The 19,244-nt window shown below is 33.5% G+C and overlaps 1 protein-coding gene across 1 annotated transcript; it reads left to right on the top strand.

Moving 5' to 3' along the window:
- Positions 1-7,598: 7,598 nt before the first annotated feature.
- LOC149801448 (uncharacterized) lies at positions 7,599-18,741 on the top strand. The gene is made up of 6 exons (XM_089956801.1): positions 7,599-7,604; positions 9,409-9,559; positions 9,987-10,133; positions 15,493-15,565; positions 17,852-17,945; positions 18,610-18,741. The coding sequence occupies exons 1-6, from the start codon at positions 7,599-7,601 to the stop codon at positions 18,739-18,741; spliced, it is 603 nt and encodes a 200-aa protein (XP_089812927.1).
- The last annotated feature ends 503 nt before the right edge of the window (positions 18,742-19,244 follow it).

Below are 19,244 nucleotides of genomic sequence, written 5' to 3'. Positions count from 1 at the left end.
TTTATCATTTAATGTTATTTTACAAGTGGCCATGGACTACAAGTTTTTCTGACAGCATGAAAATGTAAACGAATGTAAAATAGTAATTACAGCTGGCAGGGTTCATTTCTTACAAAATCGTGATCAGTGGGATACCTAGGCATGGCATATAAAAAATAAATGATAAACACACTCCGGATTTTATTTGACCCGCTTAAGATAACATTATGTATTGCAGAAAATTAAATAAAAAACAACAAACAAACAAGCATGACAAAGGAATCCAACAATAGTCAAGAAAGTAAGGTATTTCCCGGTCATTGGATTTGAATATGTTGTGACTGGACGTTATACCGTCTTTATGATAAAATGGCAACAGTAAATTTTATCGTACAAGTAGTTCCAGAAACCACAAGCATTAGTCATTTTTGTGCTTTAAATAACTTAATTCTATTATGCTTTAGTTGAATACTGAAGACGCACAAAGAGCAATAAAATTTACAAAATATACATTTTAAGCAAGTGTGGCATTTTTTGGTGCATAGGCTATATGGACCAGTGTATACCGATGCCGTCAGCCATATATTTCGACCATATTAACACCAAAAACATTTTTGATAGCCGAAATAGTAATATATATATATATATATATATATATATATATATATATATATATATATATATATATATATATATATATATATATACAGCAGCACAATGATATGCGTCTATTGCTAAATAAAATAAAGCACAATATAATGTTAGTTTCTCTTCATCGGAAAAATGACGACATGTTTATGAGGCCATTGCTTTTAGATGTTATGGCTGTGTTAACAAACTAAATTTAAATACACTACAGTAACTTGACTATTGAAATGCATTATTATTATTATTATTATATCATATCGTTTATAAATTGTATTGGCTTATTAAAAAGACGATCTATGGATGTACTTGGTTGCGCAAAATCATTTTAAAATCATTTAAAATGTGTTGAATTATTATTTTATTCTTATATCGACTAATAGGAATTAATTGGCGACTGAACACCAAATTTATCGAATTCACTTCCTCGTGCTTTCGTATGTTAACATTCAATTATCACCCATTTGTCTAATCTCTCTTTCGCCAGCAGACACAAGTTTGGAAACGGTCTGGCTGAAAGATGTGACGAAAAGATTCCAGACTGACGAACGATCACTCAGTGACCGTGGGCTCCCGAATGAGTTGACCTTTCATATCAAGCGCGGGTCAGATGCCCTGATGTTAAATCTGAAGAGGAACTATGCCATTAATCCAAACGCTGACGTCTATTTTGTAGAAAAATTGCAAGACGGTACATCTCACCTGGTGAAATCAGAAAATGTGGAAAAAGCGGTAAGCTTTCAAATACTTACAAACAGCATTGTTTTGAAATTCCTGCCTCATTAAAGGTACATGGAGTGATTTTATATATATATATATATATATATATATATATATATATATATATATATATATATATATATATATATATATATATATATATATATATATATAGAAGAGATAGAGAGAGAGAGAGATAGATAGATTCTAGAGCACCTGTAATTGTTTTTAATAACTAAACGATCACATGGTAATGTCTTAAAAAATTGTTTATGATAAATACGGTGTTGGAAGTTCCGAAACTCTAGTACAGTTTAATGTCACGGACTTGTTTATGATTTCTGAAACACTTGAAATAGTAAGTCTAGTTCAATATCTCTGCGTTAATGATTTTGATCGATGAGTCAAAATGGTCAATAGAATAGAACGTGATATTATTTGGATAATTACTTTATAACTGCTTACAATTTATAGATATAAAGTTAAACATAGCTAATGACACAAATTACGAAAGTGAAGTAATTAAAATAAAATAAGCATCTGTGACAATTTTGTTTTAACAATTGCAAATACGGTTTTATACATTTAAAGACATCTTCTTACCAATGCAAGTATTTCGATGAATACTACTTTCACATATAACGGAAACAAGAACGCTGTTGAATGAAATTAGCTCAAATTAATCAGATAGCATGTCATTTTAATAAAATTTCTCCAATGCTAAGTAACTATTGAACAAATACGTAAATGATGCCTGATTAATTACCTGTACCGATTCATAAGGAATAAAATGCAAGTTCCTTTTATTGGTCTATGATCAATAAATGTAAATTGACTTATAACAAAAAGGCTTAAAAGAACATTGGATACAAAATGAACGCACATTATACAGTTGTAGAAATAAAGCGTTACATGAATTTATTCATAACACTGAGCCAGACTTGAAGAAAACCAACGAGTTTGGTTCTTGGAAGGTACAGTTACACTTAATTATCTGACTTATGAAACGGTCTTCTCAAGAAGTAAAATATTTCAGAAAGAGCTTTGCACTGTAAAACAAACTCTAAGAACGACGTAAAAAGACGCGAGATCATCGATGTCATGGATGCTTATTGAAATTATATAGACTAAATTTGAACTGAGAGACATACATGTCTGAAAGAACTGAATATTGAACACTGCAGATATATTCATCTCAACCACTCCATGGAAACACACCGGGAAACAAACCCCACCTCCCACCCCTCCCATATATGTGTGTGTATATATATATATATATATATATATATATATATATATATATATATATATATATATATATATATATATATATATATATATATATATATATATAGTACAATGATGGTACTTTTATAGATGATGCTTGAGTTGATAGGATAGAGTCTAACTTATTCACTGAATAAACATACATTAATCATGTCTATGGTTGATCAATGTACCAACATTTATACGTACGAGTTCAAAACGGCGACTGAGAAAGAAACGCGATGACTTACACATTTTGTTTTCCGAAGACCAGGCAAAATAAATACTGGTTACATGTATGGTGTGAGTTTTGAGATACAAACATATATCTACAAGAACTGTAAAAACTAGCAAACATATCTATTCAAATGCGACAATTGAAAACACTACCAAGGAAAAAGGAAACTATGTTAGTGACGCAATTTATTCATTTCCTGTGCAAAATAATTTGTCGTGGCCAAAAAAAGATGGTTACAATTTTATTTGGTTTAGGTTGCGTTTGTTTGTTAAGTCTAGACTCTTCATTTAACTCAAATTTTGGCATTAGGGGCTACGAGAAAATGCATATAGAGAAGAAAGCATCCACATTGTTTAAGTACTAATTATCATTGTTCTCTCAATCTTCCATTGATGTTTTCAAGTGCACATCATTCATTTTTAATTGAATTCTGAGAACTTTATCTGGCAATCTTAGACTTTATAGAATGTTTCTATTGTTTTTAGTAGCATCATTAAGCTCCTATATCTTGAAAAAATTATTTATGTAAGTGCTAGACCATTCAATATTGCTCCAGAGTAACTTCTATTCTAGCCATTTGTTTTAATACACATTTTAATACGCTGCTTACAGTTTTTATTGTACTCTATATACGATGTCTCCCGCGAAGTGTTTTTTTCTTTCAAACCATGTCTAAAAGCAATAATATCTTAAGTATAAATTAAATATACTGCTTTTGCGCTGTACATTTCATCCTTATTTACTGTGTGATGAGAATGAAAGCCATTGTTACGAGTAATCCACAGCTAGAAAATATATAACTCTTTAATCTTGGACTCCATGAACAAGTAACCCAAAATTATAATTGACCATTACCACGTAAGAAATGAAAGGGACAACTAATATATGTATTCAAAAGATTCTTAGCTGCGATAGATGAAGATAAATAAGGAGCCGTCAAGAGGCTGTAGAACATTTAAAGTCAAAAGAGAGTGTATACATCCTGAAGCTGAAACGTATGAAAGAAAGACAGATGAGTTCAAAATGACATCAAAAATAAAAACCCATAACGAAACCAGGCTTGTTCTCGATCTTGGAATTTTACTGAGTGCCTAGTTACAGTATAGCCAGGGCAAAGATTGTGGACTTGCAGTGACACTTCAGACGCGCTTGAACTTCGTCTTCTATGTTCAAAAACAAGAATTAGCTAGGTTCGAGCGGGGGCTAAAGGAATCGATCTACATACGTTCACACTAATCGACGTGGAACTTGGACGGGAGCCGCATAACCCGCCCATATCAGGGACATTCTGTTAACATCGCTCACTTGGCGCTGAGCATTAAGAGGTTAGTGTTAGGACTGGTCGGCGTGGTGTCAGGATAATGTGGTACATGTCTGAGTCATGATGTCCCAGTGCTAAACTTCACTATAAACTGCCACACTGGAGACATCGTAGCGATATGACTGAAACATTGTTAGAGCTACGTTAAAAATCTAAATCACACACACACACACACACACACATCGCTCACCATTTCTAGTCAGTTAACAGTCAGCAAAGATTAAATCAGTCTGCTGATGAAGTTATTAGCGTGAGGACGAAAGCTTTAGGTTAGCTGTCTCTTTATTGTTTGTGCATGTGGCTGTAAAGTTAAAATTGTTGTCAAATATGAAAGGAATGAAAATGTTTTTGAAGACAAAAGATAAAAATATACTTAAATACACACGCTATAAAATGTGTACAGGTATTTAATTCATCAAACTGATCTATAACTTATTTAAAAATAATTTATGCCGCTTATTTTTTTACTTTTTTTCTTCGAATATTTTTGGATTACTTTAAATAGCTCATGTTTAACATTTGGTACAGAAAAACGCACAATACTTACTTTGAATTAAATTTGAAAAAAGGTTAAAATTCCTCATGACTAAATCAACAATTAGGTATTTTTCATTACTATCTATGTATTTACAGTACCATAGACCAACTTTCACTCCTTTACACTATTTTATTTTTTTGTGGTCCTTTCTGAGCTTTTATTGCACCCAATATTATGTTTAAGTATTATCTCTCTTCTTTTCACAGTGAAATCATGCTGCTTATCTGTAATGAATTATTTGTCTTTTCCTTTCTTCTTCAAGTTTTGTGAACAAAGCACTTCCATTGGTGTGTACTATTCAATTTCTTTGTTTCCTCATGCGCCTTGTTTGCTGCATTCGTTACCTTATACAAAATGACAATATTTGAAACGCGCAAAGCCTGCATGATCCTTAACACTGATATTTACATATTGTTCTTCCTTCAACATCTTCAGTATATAACAGTGTTTGACATATTTATTTTAATATTTTTATTTATTTTAATTTTTTTATTTATTTTAATATATTTTGCTTACTCTCAGCTGCTAGGTGATTCATCATGTCCTTTCCATTTGACAAGTACAAACCCTTTTCCATTTTATTCATTAGATTTAATGTATATTTTCAATTTTGTATATGTCATCTTTTTGTAATATACAATACCTTTTCTTCTAGAAATATTTACCCAATAACCCTCCAGTTGAAACAAAAACAAATGTCTCACTTGATAGTTTATGTATATGTTTGTGTATTCTCTAGATTATGTAAGGAATTTAGCCTTTTCCAAACCTCTCCTATTTCGAAATCCTCATTCTGCACCAATTTTAAATCCAGTTCTACATGTAAGCGTATTCAATAATCAAATAAGTTGATCTATATTTTAAATGTTTTCTTTTGTAATACTTTCAATCGGCGTTGCCTCTGCAGACGTGGAATCAATGCGATAGTATCTATATTTAACTTTATGAAAACGTCAAGCCATGTTTTGTTTCTATTAAAGTGAAATGCTTTCACATTCTAGTCTTCACGGTTATTTAAAAACTTTTCACAACATAGGCTTTTGTTCCGGGGAAAATTTAAAAAAATGCTCAATGTTGCCTTTTTGGACCAAACGTAAACTTCTTTAATGTTTTCTCATTTTAAAACATTGACCGTCAACGCTTCATGTATGCCATCTCTTTTATGACTGTACCTCGAAGACATATAACTTTCAAAATGTATCTTCACCGTCGTTTATGTAAATGGTGGCTTGCGAACAATATATGCCTTCCAATCTTATGACTTGATCAGTTTGTATGGAACCATATTTTATCACTCAAGTGTAAAGTGAAGGTAAATAGTACTGTGAACCACTCTTTCAATTTGAGCATATTATTTGTTCTAGTTTTCTGTGTCATTCCTTTTATAGTCTCATTTATAAATGTGGAAGGAACCCGCATCCTAATTCGTAGAACAGGTGTCTTCAAACTCTGTTCTCTTATGGTCATTTTGCATGATATAGAAACTTTCACTGAATATGTCACGCTTGCAATTTGATTTTGGTGTTATCAGAAATCTAATCTTCAGGTCCACGGACAACTGGAACATTGTTTCCAACAAATAATGTTTTTATATTTAATGTATAGAAATACTGTCGTTGTGACATTGTGCCGTGTCTATAGTTCAATCAAAATCAGATATTCTATATAATGTTCCACCATGTCTGGTTTAATCTATCATTGTATTATATCTATGTTTTTGTTGAATCGACAAAGTTAACCTTGTAAAGCATACTTGGTCTTCAAAGTTTTCTTTAACATTCAGCTGAATATAAACTTTTACATTTATTTTTTTATCGAATACATATTTTATTCAATCTTGGCCCCGTACTGTTTTCATAAACTTAGTGTTTTTAATGATAATTGTATGTTAATGATAATTGTATGTAATCGTTAAATGTGAATTATAAATTGTTATCTTAAATGGCTGTCAGAATAAAAAAGGAATTGCTTGCTTATCGTTTTTAAATGAATTTTAATAGTACCAATACTAGATGGTGAATACCAAACCCATGTCGTAACATTACCCTATTTCCAAGCACAGAAGTTTTGTGATCTCCAAAAGCTGATGTAGTAACAAGTTTACGTAAGCATTACATGACGTCTTTTTAATACTTGCAATAGTAAAATCAATTTTGCTATACGCTTGTATGTTGTTTATAGGACAGTGAGCTTTGATGACGTTTTCATTCCAACAAGACTTGTAAATAACAGATCTGTTATCTCTTGACTCTAAGATTATAATTTCATGTGACACTCAAGAAGAACACAACTCACCTGTCTAAAACTGTTAAATCTATATCAGTACAGCCGTTTGCCATTAGCTCCGTTAATAAAATACTCAAAATATTTTGCTTTGAGTTAACAAAAAACTTTTAAATTTATTATGGTCCTAGACACAAAGTTTGCCCGTGTGCTAGTATATCACACCCGTTTGTCCAAGAGATTTAACAAGTATTTAGGACATTTATATTCCTTAACTCTGCTATATTTGTTAGTCCACAAATGGCACTAAATGAAAGTCTTATTCATACGATTACATGCTTTATTTTTATTGATACACATGGTCAGTTAAACCCATAATGGAGACATTTCATAATTATCTACACAGTTACTTACATACGAAGGTAACGACACAAAGAGCAACTTAACTAGCAAAGTAACTTCAATCAACTTATTAACTACAAAACTACCTACTATATACATACAGCTTGAACTAATTGTTTACATGCCTTCCATCCAAGCTAACGTTTAACGTATCTATTTGAATAGGATGTGGCTTACTACCAGGACATGGATAACGGGGCATACATGACTGTCAGATGCGTCAAGAGATCTAATGAAGAGTGTGACAGAGTCATAGCAAGTATATTATGAGAGTAAACTGTACAGGTTATGTGCATCACGTGGGAATCAGCTTCAGGTTATAGTTCAAATCCAGGTATCACAGCCTTACATATGAAACATCAAAGACAGAAGCTATGACTGATACGCATACACCTACTCATTAGACATGTTGTTAGACATTTTATCTGGCGCCAGGTATTGTTCTTGAGTTCTCTTTCCTACGGAATAAATGGACAGAAAAAAATACAACTTGAAACATACTGCACTAACTCAATGCTTATTGTATTATTTAGTTTTGTGAGGTCTAATTTGCAAACAGTAGTCATGCGCAATCACTCATTCTCTGTTTAATATTCACTGGTCAAGAATAAGACAACACGCATTTTGTTTCTCGCTGTTGTGTAATCGCCATAGACAATGTGACTAATCTATGATGGTTTCGGAAACATTGTATGTCATAAATATGATTGTCATTTTGGAAAAAAGTTTTGAATGAATGAACGATATTTTATTTGTGCTATGTGAAAAACAGTACATTAAAGCAAACTGTTTTCATCCATTTATGATTAAGCTTCATGTCGTAAGATGTTTATTTTAACTACTATAATGACAAATATTTAAATCAATGTATCATATATACATCATAATTATGTTGAGATAGCATTTACCAAAGTAGTATCGTATATATTTCTCACAATTGTCCATACCGCTTTAAAACCGTGTTCATAGTCTTTATTTATATAGAGATAAATAAGTATCAATACAGTATTCTGAAAAATACCTTTCCTAAATATATACTATCAATACTGCTGATTATGTTGCTAGGATACACCCTTGAAACCTGGGATAATAAACGTACTCAGAAACATCAACATCGGCTATTCACAAGATAAATGGTTCTCATATAAAACGTTAAAAATGAAAGATATGTCAGGATGATAATGCTCACCAATGTACTGATGTAGGCACATCCTAACAGAGTCAGGATCAATAATATAATGATTAGCCAAGCAAGAGAGTTTAAATTTGCCACAATAATTATCATTATTATTACCACATTTATGACACGTCTTCTTGACTCCGCTCATATTGTGCACCATTACTTCTCTTTCCTGATTTATACCTTTGCTCCTTTCTATGTTCATAATTTGTTAGATGTTATGAGGCAAAATGATTGGTTAAATGATGGATAGTGATACAACGTTAAGTATTGGATCAGCTATAGGTCTGTTATATGTACATTTTTAGGTATTGATTCATTGATTCAGTTATAGGTTAAACATTAATATAACGGATTAGTGAAGCATAATGGTTTAGGCAGTGATTCTTTAGCTACATCAGATGGCTGATCAGATTATATATATATATATATATATATATATATATATATATATATATATATATATATATATATATATATATATATATATATATATATATATATATTAAATGTTCGTGAAAATTTCAATACCTTTTCAGGTGATATTGCTCTTATTTTCTTACGTATTTTTGCCGATAGTCTATACATGTATATACAGCTAATAAATTTTAATATCCTTTGTTACTACTCTATACCCCCATGCCTCGCGAGGAACATATAGGAGTATACAATTAGCAGATATAGTACAGTGTGGTATAAACTTTACTATGGAGTAGATAACAACTTATTTTAGAAACAGCAGTTTAACTGATCCGTAAGTTATTTGTGGTGTCTTTTATACAATTTTCATATTATCACGCTTTCTGTGCAATAGCATGTATTCGTTGCAATTAGATATTATCAATTCAGAAAAAACCGAATTTATAAAAATTATACTTTTTTCCACCCGTAATTAGAACGGAAATATACGAATTGGAGAAAACAATTACGACCTTCAACCAGCGGTAGTCGATGCTACATCAAGAAACTCTTTTGAAGATCACGATGTTCTTGGTAAAAGATATTTACTTCAAGACCAGACATATTCTGGAGACTCAAATTCAGTCGGTATGTAAAGGTTTGCAAATTACTATTATATTTATAGTATAAAAGATACAGACACATTCTTTGTATTATTTTACTGCAAAGCCATGAACGTCCAATTTCATTCCTGAACACAAATGCAGTATTACGATGGACATGGCATGATGGATACATATGACAAATACTTTATTTTAGGCTATAAATTTTATCTGTTCATAATAAGCAACGATTATTAGCTGTTGTATCAATTAGAATTTATTTGCATTTTTCCTCTTTCAATTTTAAAGGAAAAAGAGGTGAGGAGATTTACAAAGACATCAATGTGGTTAAAACCCTTGTCTACCTCTCGATAGCCATTCGTCGACAGATACAGGACAATTACAAAATGTATTAAATATGATTAAACTTACCTCACTGTTCTTTTAGTTGATCAAAAATATCTAATTTTCAGATGTTGCAAACATCAAGGAAACAAAAGAACAAGGACTTCAAGATCTTCAACATTTCAATGGACAACACGAAAATAACCATTTTCTTCACGCAGATGCATTTTTATCATCACAAAATGTAGCTGATGTACATAATAGGGCAGCAACAGGTGAGAAAAGAGTGATTGATTGATTGATTATATTTTTACGGCGCACCAGCACGATTAGGCTATTTAGCGCCATACAAAAGGTTATATGTAGGGTTATTTAAAAGTGGTAGAACGTTTCGTATCAACCAGCGATATAAAACCAAAGAGTTGAATGTAAAACGACAAGATGGAAACCGTAATAAATAAAGCTTCACGATCAACGGGAATTGTAAACGGTGTATCTTAATGATGACAGATGAAAAGATATTGATTCTAAAGGACGGTATATACATTACATAAAACTTCTCAACGTGATGGCATAAATAGTTTAGAATAAATGTTTACTTCTTTTAAAAATTCCAGGATACAACTTAGCTTATTGTATAAAAAAGTTCCTTCCTGTCATGCACATTGTAGTGCTGATCGCGCTTATGTTGCAGTCCGAAACACTCTCTCATAATGTGCTTAACAGTGAAAGGTTCATTGCAAGTAACGCACTCTCGTGGGTCTTCACTTTTTAGTATGTGGGAGTGGGTTATATAAGTATGACCAATGCGGATTCTTGCAATGACTACGTACTTCCTACGCATGGTTCTGTAGGAAGGAGTCCATTTGCCTAGGGTTGGCTTGATGGCGTGAAGTTTATTATTCACTGCATTATTCCATGATGCATGCACTTCTGACGTAAGGACTTTTTTTTACTAGGTTTAAAATCAGTATACGGTATTTTAAAATCAGATGGTTCTTGAGCAAGGGCCATTTTAGCAGCACAATATGCTTTTTCATTACTTTTAGTACAAATATGGCTGGGTAACCAACATTATCTTATATTGTGGGAGACACTCATCTCGGTATTTTTGATGAGTATATTGGTCAGTAATGGGTTCTCCAGTTTTCTATTATGTAGGGACTGAAGTATTGATATGGGGTCCACGAAGATGATGCAGTTTATAATACGTTTGTTTTCGATATATTGCAGAGCCAGGTCTATTGCTCTGATTTCTGCTGAAAAAATTGATGTGACATTTGGTTAGCGAACTTGTGTTCTGTGATTTCCACTAACGAAGGCTGCAGCAGCCTTTTCCTCGTCCTTTGATCCGTCGGCATAAATTCTTGTGTAGTTTTTAAATTGGGTGAGGAGTTCATGATAAGAGTTGTGGAAGATGGAACGGTTCTTCTCAGATTTGTTTTCCGTCGTGTAGCGTAAAAAGTTGTTTTGGTTATTTAAGTTTCCAGGGTGGTGTTTCGAGAATTGACGTCTTCTGAATTTTAGAAAGATTAATTTTTGTACTTTCAAGGCTGAATGATATTCTAATGCCAAAGAAAGGTATGGCGTTTGGTTTATTTTCGTATAACGTTTTGTATTTGGGTTGCAAAACAGCCGAAAAAGCATGGTTCAGAGAGTTTGAATTTAATTTGAGAGCATACTGTGCGGAACGCATTTCTTTATGATGTGATAAAGGTGGTTCGTTCGCTTCAGCGAGGAGGCTTTCACGTCTTAAATGTTCTCAGAGCGAGTCTTATTCCTTGATGACGAATTGGCTCAAGCATTTTCAGATATGACTTTCTGTCTGAACCACAAGCAACGCATCCTTAGTCCAGTTTGGAGCAAATGAACGTTCTGTATAAACTGAGGTTAACTTTTCTATCATCTCCCCAGTCAGAGTGCGCTACTACTTTAAGTATATCTAGAGATTTTAATCATTTAGCTTTCAAGTTCTTTAGGTGTGGAATAAAAGTCAGTTTTCTGTCGAAGATAATACCGAAAAACTTTGTTTCCTCAACAACTGGAATAGGTGTTCCGTCCAGCTTGATGTCTTCGTAACTGACAGAAATGCATACATACCTTGTTTGATTTCGAGAATTTGAAACCGTTAGTACTGGCCCAATTTTGAATCTTGTTTATATTTTGCTGTAGTTGTCTTTCGATTGTGAGCATGTGCTTTGAACGATAACATATTAGAAAATCATCAACGTATAGCGAATAATCCAAACCAGGGGCCAAACACTTGGTAATGCTATTAATTTCGATGTTGAAAAGCGTCACAGATAAAATACTGCCCTGGGACACACCCATCTCTTGCTCGTGCAGATCTGAGAGGGTAGAGCCCACTCGTACTTTGAATTCTCTGTCTGAGAGAAAGTTTGATATGAAAGAGAGCAGACGGTCTTTTAGACCTAGATCGTGCAGGTCATTTAGTATCCCGGACTTCTACGTCGTGTCATAGGCCTTTTCTAAATCAAAGAAAACCGCTACTAATGTTTCTTCTTGATAAATGCATCGCGAATAAATGTTTCCAGTCTAACCGGATGACCATTGGTGCTCCGGCCACATCAAGAGCCACTTTGGAAAGGAGATATTCAATTGTTAGTTTCCAGGTACCATACATGCCGAGAATTGATCATTCGTTCCATTGTTTCGCACACACAGCTTGTGAGTGCAATAGGTCGATAGTTCTTAGGATCTGGGCTATCTTTACCTGGTTTGGGAACTGGTATTACTGTTGCTTCTTTCCAAATGTTTGGTATAGTACCAGTAATCCATAAATCATTGAAGATTTCCAGGAGAACGTTTAATGATGGTTCTGGAAGGTGTTTCAAAAACAGGTAATGTATTTCATTAGGTCCAGTGGATTTATCGTGGGCCTTATTCAGTGATTCCATCAGTTCAAACAGAGTAAACGGTTGATTATAACTTTCTGAGTTGTTCGATGTGAATTTCAATCATGTCTTTTCTTTTTGAGTTTTTAATCTTCTGAAGGCTTCTGAATAATTAGACGATGAGGAATGTTTTGAGAAACTATCATCAAGTATATTAACTATGTCAAGTTTGGAATTGAAATTTGTATTGTTTAGTTTGAGATGCCGAAAGGAATTGTGTATTCCCTTTCCATTTATTTTGCGGATCGTGTCCCAACTTTCTTTTTAAATGAACGAAACTTTAAAGTCGAAACATATTTTTTCCAAGATGTTCTTTTACTTTCTTTAATCCTAAGGCGGGGTTTGACCCTAACAATACGGTGTTTAGTTAAAGTTTCGGACGTTGGATGATTATTAATTTTTTTCTGTGCTTCTCCGCGTTGGCTAATGGCCTCTTTACATTATTTTGTGAACCACGTTTGTTACAGTTTGGTGAGGACATTGGAATGGATTCTTCTGCAATGTCGGTTAAAACAGAAGTAAAATATTGAAAAGGGTTATTGTCGTTTAAAACGGTATCCCTGTTAAGCCTAGCTGTGCAAAGTGTTTCAAATTTGACCCAGTCGGCCTTCTTTAAATTCCATTGTGGAATCGCTTCCTCAATTGTAGCGTCGGTGTTCTTAAGACAGATTGGAAAGTGATCGCTGCTGTGCAGGGCATCAGCGACCTTCCGTCCATAGTCCAGAATCAAATTGTCAAATCGATACACATGTAAATACCCGTTTCTGGGTGTAAATATGTCGGTGATTTGGTGTTATATAGACACAAATCGTGTCTACAAATGAAGTCTTCTACTTTGTGGCCTCGGTCACTTATGTGGTCTGATCCCCATAAAATGTTATGAGCATTACAATCCCCGATTAAAACAAATGGTGGGGACGTTGCTGAACAGGTTTGTCTACAGCGTTTTGGTAATACATTGGTGTTTGGTGGTAAGTAAATAGAACAAAATGTAATCACTCGATGTAGAGTGACACACACAGCAATGGCTTGTGTTTAAAGGGATGACACTATGAGGGGCTCTGTTGTTCAAAACAACAGACGTCCCTCCTGAGGCCCTGACAACATTTTGGGAGTACACGCTAAACATGAAGTAGTTTGTAAGTGTAATGTTATCCGTATCTTTTATGAATGATTCCTGAAGGCAGAGTACTGCAGGATCATGTTTGTTTAAAAGGAGGAGAATATCATTGTAATTTGCTTTAAGTCCTCGACAGCTCCATGGTATGATGGTGTTCTTCATTACAAGTTCAAATTGAAGATTGTGGAGCTAGGTTAGACGTTTCACGGAGGGAATTTGTGTGGTTATTTCTCTGGAGGAAGTACAGGGGTACATTTGTTGTTTGTAAGTCTCTAGCTACTTTGATCGCATTGAGCAGCTTCTTCTGCATCTATGCTCTCAATGCCTCCAAACCTGTTATAGAGTTTGATGGGGTCATCTGACCCTTTTTTTTGCCTATTTCCATGAGATTTTTTAAAATTCTTTGGTGATTTCGGTGGTTGGGTATTATTGAAAGTAGTTTGAATAGATGCCGCGTTTTTCTGTGCTTGGTAATGTGGGGTGGGGGTTAGATCTTGGTGTTGAATCGGGTTTATCTGTTTGTGTTTGAGCGCCCTTTGTTGTTTTTGGATTATTCTGCACTACAGTGGAGAAAGATGGGCCAGGATGGGCTGTTTTGGCCTGTTCGAGTTTTCTGGCTTCATGATAAGGAATGTTAGCTGTGTACTTTACCCTCTGTATTTCCTTCTCCTGTTTCCAGGTATCACAATCCTTGGAATTGACGTGGTGCTCCTTTCCACAGTTGACACAATGCGGAGTTACTCTACAATCAGATTCCTGATGAGAATGTTCTCCGCATTGGCCACATATTTGGCTTTTTGAGCAACGGTCTTCGTGATATGGCCGTATTTCTGACACTTATAGCTCCGAAGGGGGTTTGGAATCTAGATCTCTACCTTCACTTGCAAAAAGCCAACTTTGACCACTTTGGGTACAGTTGGTTTGTTGAAGGTCACGACAGCTAATCACGCCTTTGGACGTATCGAGTATGGTGTGAGCGAATGAGGTCACTGGGATATCGAAAATAGGTTTCATTTTCTTGATATTTTCTGTCTGAACTCTTCGTTCACATTCAAAAAGAAAGCAACCCGATTTCAACTTTTTGACACTTTTTGGTGTGCCAATCTGTCCTTTGACTGTTTTTTCGATGACAAACGGAGAGAGTGTAGTAAGCGGTCTTGATGCATCTTTGGAATGTATGACCATGAAGCGCAGTGAGGCACGTCGGGCCAATTCTACAACCCCGGACCCGCAAGGGGGGTGGGGGTGGGGTGGGTGGGGTGGGGAGGGGACAGAGAAAAAGAAGCAATAGAGACTGTGTGATATTAGCATACGATTCCTAATATAACATATCAAGATGGCGAGTTAATCCAGGATGAAGATAGCATATTTTGTTTTAATTTTTTGTATCCCATTACACTTCTTTGACATTATCTGCCTTCTGAGAATACATCAATTATCGAAGAACATACCATTTTAGATGAGGACTATTGTGAACCCAATCGCACCAAAGTATCTTATATTTAAATGCAAATATGATACAGGTTCAGTTTAATCCGTATTATCAAAATATTTGACCATGTAAAATAAACGTTTTCCCATTACATCATATATCCACAGATAAATCACGCCGTTCAACGGATGAATACTTTGTGAATGTCATGGTAATGATAGATCCAGGAGTATGGGAATTGTAAGTGATTTTTCTGCATAAAAGGATTGATAACTGTTCATTCCTGTACATATCAATTATCAGTATCTCTCTCAATATATATATATACATTATATAATCCAGGGATAGCACTTTCCATTCTATGTCTGTGTGGTGTATATCTCTAATTCTTTCATTTTAACTGTGTCTCTGTCTTTCTGTTTGTATGTCTCAATACACACACACACACACACACACACACACACACACACACACACACACACACACACACACACACACATATATATATATATATATATATATATATATATATATATATATATATATATATATATATATATATATATATATAGAGAGAGAGAGAGAGAGAGAGAGAGAGAGAGAGAGAGAGAGAATAAAGATCAAAATAGTCCTAAAGTATTAGGATTGATTTCCGAATTTGTCCAGTTTGAAATCCAGTATGTGCTGATGTTAGTCTAGTTTAGACTAAGATTGATTTACTAGCAATCATGATCAAAACAGTGATATTATCATATTATCATGTTGGTACTTAATCGAACTCAAATTAATTTCAAAATAGTGATTTAATCTGAAAGATGAGGATATTGTAATTCGAGTGAATAATTTAAATAAAGAAATCCAGTTTAGCTGAATACATGTACAATTGATTCCTCGAAAGTGTTGTTGGATAAGAATAAATTATACTGTTGACCATTATCTTTATATAAAAACCTAAGACACACTATTAGGACCAAGACGATGGCCCAACGTTCTTTGCCAGAAAAATATTATAAGTGGCAAACAAGGTCAGGTCTTTTTTTATTTTATTTTAAAATAAACAAAAATGGCAAACAGCAAGCAGTCTAGCTATTTCCATGAGGGAGACAAATACTCAAAACTCGGATCCAGCTAGACATGTGTCCCTACAATGTATAATTATCTTGAAAGAATCTACACTCAGCATATATATATATATATATATATATATATATATATATATATATATATATATATATATATATATATATATATATATATATATATATATATATATAAAGTTCTCTTCCCCTCAGAAGGAACAAGAAAGAGCTATACAATAAAGCTTTCTTACATATATTAATCAAACATACAGATGATAGTATAAGAATTGAAATTACGTATAAAGATTTTTTCTTGGGAAATTATATTTGTAGCATCTGCATTTCTCTCTCTTTTTCCTGAGTATTTGGCTCCGGATTTCAATCATTACTTTCTGAAACTAAAGCTGTATTGACATTATTTCCAAATGGGATTTTAATTTCATTTTTAAAATTGAATTTAAAGCCTGATTGCGACCCAAGTCATGTTGATCCCAAAAATTATTTTCCACCAATAATGAACCAAATTGTTTTTATTTCTTGCTTTGTAAAACAATGATTCATCAAAAAGGGTTATATTGTCAGGCAAGCTCAAATAATTCGTCCCATTTTCGAGAAGTCTAATGCTTCCTGAGCAGGATTTAAAACCAAGCGCTCAAGATGACATTATGAAAGCTTCTGACTTTCACTAAAGAGTTCTCAAATATGTAAAATCAAAATATCAGTGACTAAGAAAATTCCAGACCAAAGTGAATCTCAGTTTCAAACAGATCTTTAATTTGTAAGAAATATTTCTCAGAAATTGGAATCAAGACAGAGCCCCAACTTTTCTGTTACGAGTCTAGGTTCTTAAATTAACTGAGAAAAGAGAGGAAACCAGGTTTATAAAATTCAACAAATGATTTATTTCTCTACAATACTGAGTGAAATAAGAAAACGAATTATTCAGGTCAGTCATTGTAAATAATGTTCGCTGAAGTGTTTTTCTAATTAAAAGCTTCAATTGCATTAAAGCAAAAGCTCCCTAATTATGTTACAGATGTCCTTGTAGATATCTTGGCCGGAATATGAATTATTTGAGACAAGTAATTTAACGAGGGTCAAATAACATTTTCCAGCGCTACATTTTGTGAATTCCTGATACGATTAGAATATATGATTTTTTAAATCCACTTTCATAATTAATACAGTATATTTTCGGGCATTTGCATTCTCGTGAATCCGAATCCCATATAAGAAGTCATGAAAGTCCACAGAAGACACAAAAAAGGGCATGAAAATCATTTATAATGATTATGGACGTAAATTACCTACTGTTACTTCGTTCTTGAGAAAGAGAGCATTTATGAAATTATCCTGCATACATTTCAGTATTCTTGCTACTACACAATATCATGCGTGTGCACACACAGAGACATAGATAATATATTTATATCATCTCAACTTGCAGATATTCATCGGCGGTACGAACATCAAATCTCCTTAAAAAAAGGGACAAAGTGAAAGCAAAGATAAGGGAAGCTTACTCACACATTGTAAACGGTGTAAGTAATTTATTTTGAGCTAGTGAACACGTTAACAGTCATTTGATTTCAATAATACATTTGTGTTTTAAAATTCAAAGATAATTTCACAATGAACACATGACTGATTCAGAAGGACAAACAAAATGTTCTTTTAATCGCCTAAATAGGGAAGAGTTTCGTGTTATTTGGATGCATCTCACCTGATAGAATATCTCTAAACAATATCAACCTATTGGAACTGTTATTATTATTATTATTATTATTATTATTATTATAACAGATATAATTAGAGTGAAACGTTCCAAAGTAGCTCCTCTGTAAAGATTTTTCGTTTTACACGATGGCCTCCTCTATATACAGATCCTTCTGCAAGGCTTTGAAAATAGCGGCAACAAAAGATTGTTGTCATAAAAAGGCAGTGATGATGCTACTATTTAGAACTTCATACGCTGTATATCTCTATTGAGCAACCAAACTATTGGTCTACGTAGTGTCTGGTTTAGAGAAGTTTCATTTTTCCTTAGCATTATATTTTATTACAAAAGTTGATAATTTTGTTTCTTTCCTGATTCCTTTTCCTCTGCAAAAGCGATAATATGCCTCTTTTCTCTTATTATTATACTTATATTTCCTCTGAGGAGGTAGGAAAAAACATGATATAATGTGTTCGTATTTTTCACAGGTAAACCTGCGCTACAAAGAAATAGACGATCCTAGTATATCAATCACTGTCATCCTTTCTGGATTTATATTTTTTCAGGTAAGAAATTTTGTGAACATGGGCTTCCTGCAAGTCCTCGAGTGTTTTCGATAGAGTGTATGGTTTGTCCGAAGATACATAGTTTGATATAAATCATCTATTACAACAATAGCAACATTATGTTTTACGTTGAGTGAGGTGATAGTGATTTCTAGAAACTTTTCAAAGTTTCAAAGGGTAAAAACTCATTCTTTATTATCAATCCGAATTTTTTATAAACGTTTAAATAAAATGTGAAGTCCTTCTGCTCAGATTAACAACCCAGTAGATATACAACATTTCCTTAGTGCAACGAGAGATAAAGAAACGAAAGCCGGTTTTCTGGAATAGCATTACTAGGTAAGATATAGCTTCCCTCGCGACGAAGTTTTAATTTTTTATTTCACGAATTACTCAACAATTTTAAGATAAAACATGACCTGGAATTTATTCGGAACACTCGATTATCTTGGACTTGGGTATAATGATCAAGTTTTAATTTGGATTTAGTTCATAATATTGTAAGATCCTCTTGAATGTTCCTTTGTTACAAGTGAAATAAATGGGACAAAAACAAA

Source organism: Sinohyriopsis cumingii, chromosome 4, assembly GCF_028554795.1.
Source record: "Sinohyriopsis cumingii isolate HCF-2022 chromosome 4, ASM2855479v2, whole genome shotgun sequence".
Lineage (NCBI taxonomy): Eukaryota > Metazoa > Mollusca > Bivalvia > Unionida > Unionidae > Sinohyriopsis > Sinohyriopsis cumingii.
The sequence above is the reverse complement of the archived record's forward strand: the minus strand, read 5'-3'. Positions and strand labels throughout refer to the sequence as shown.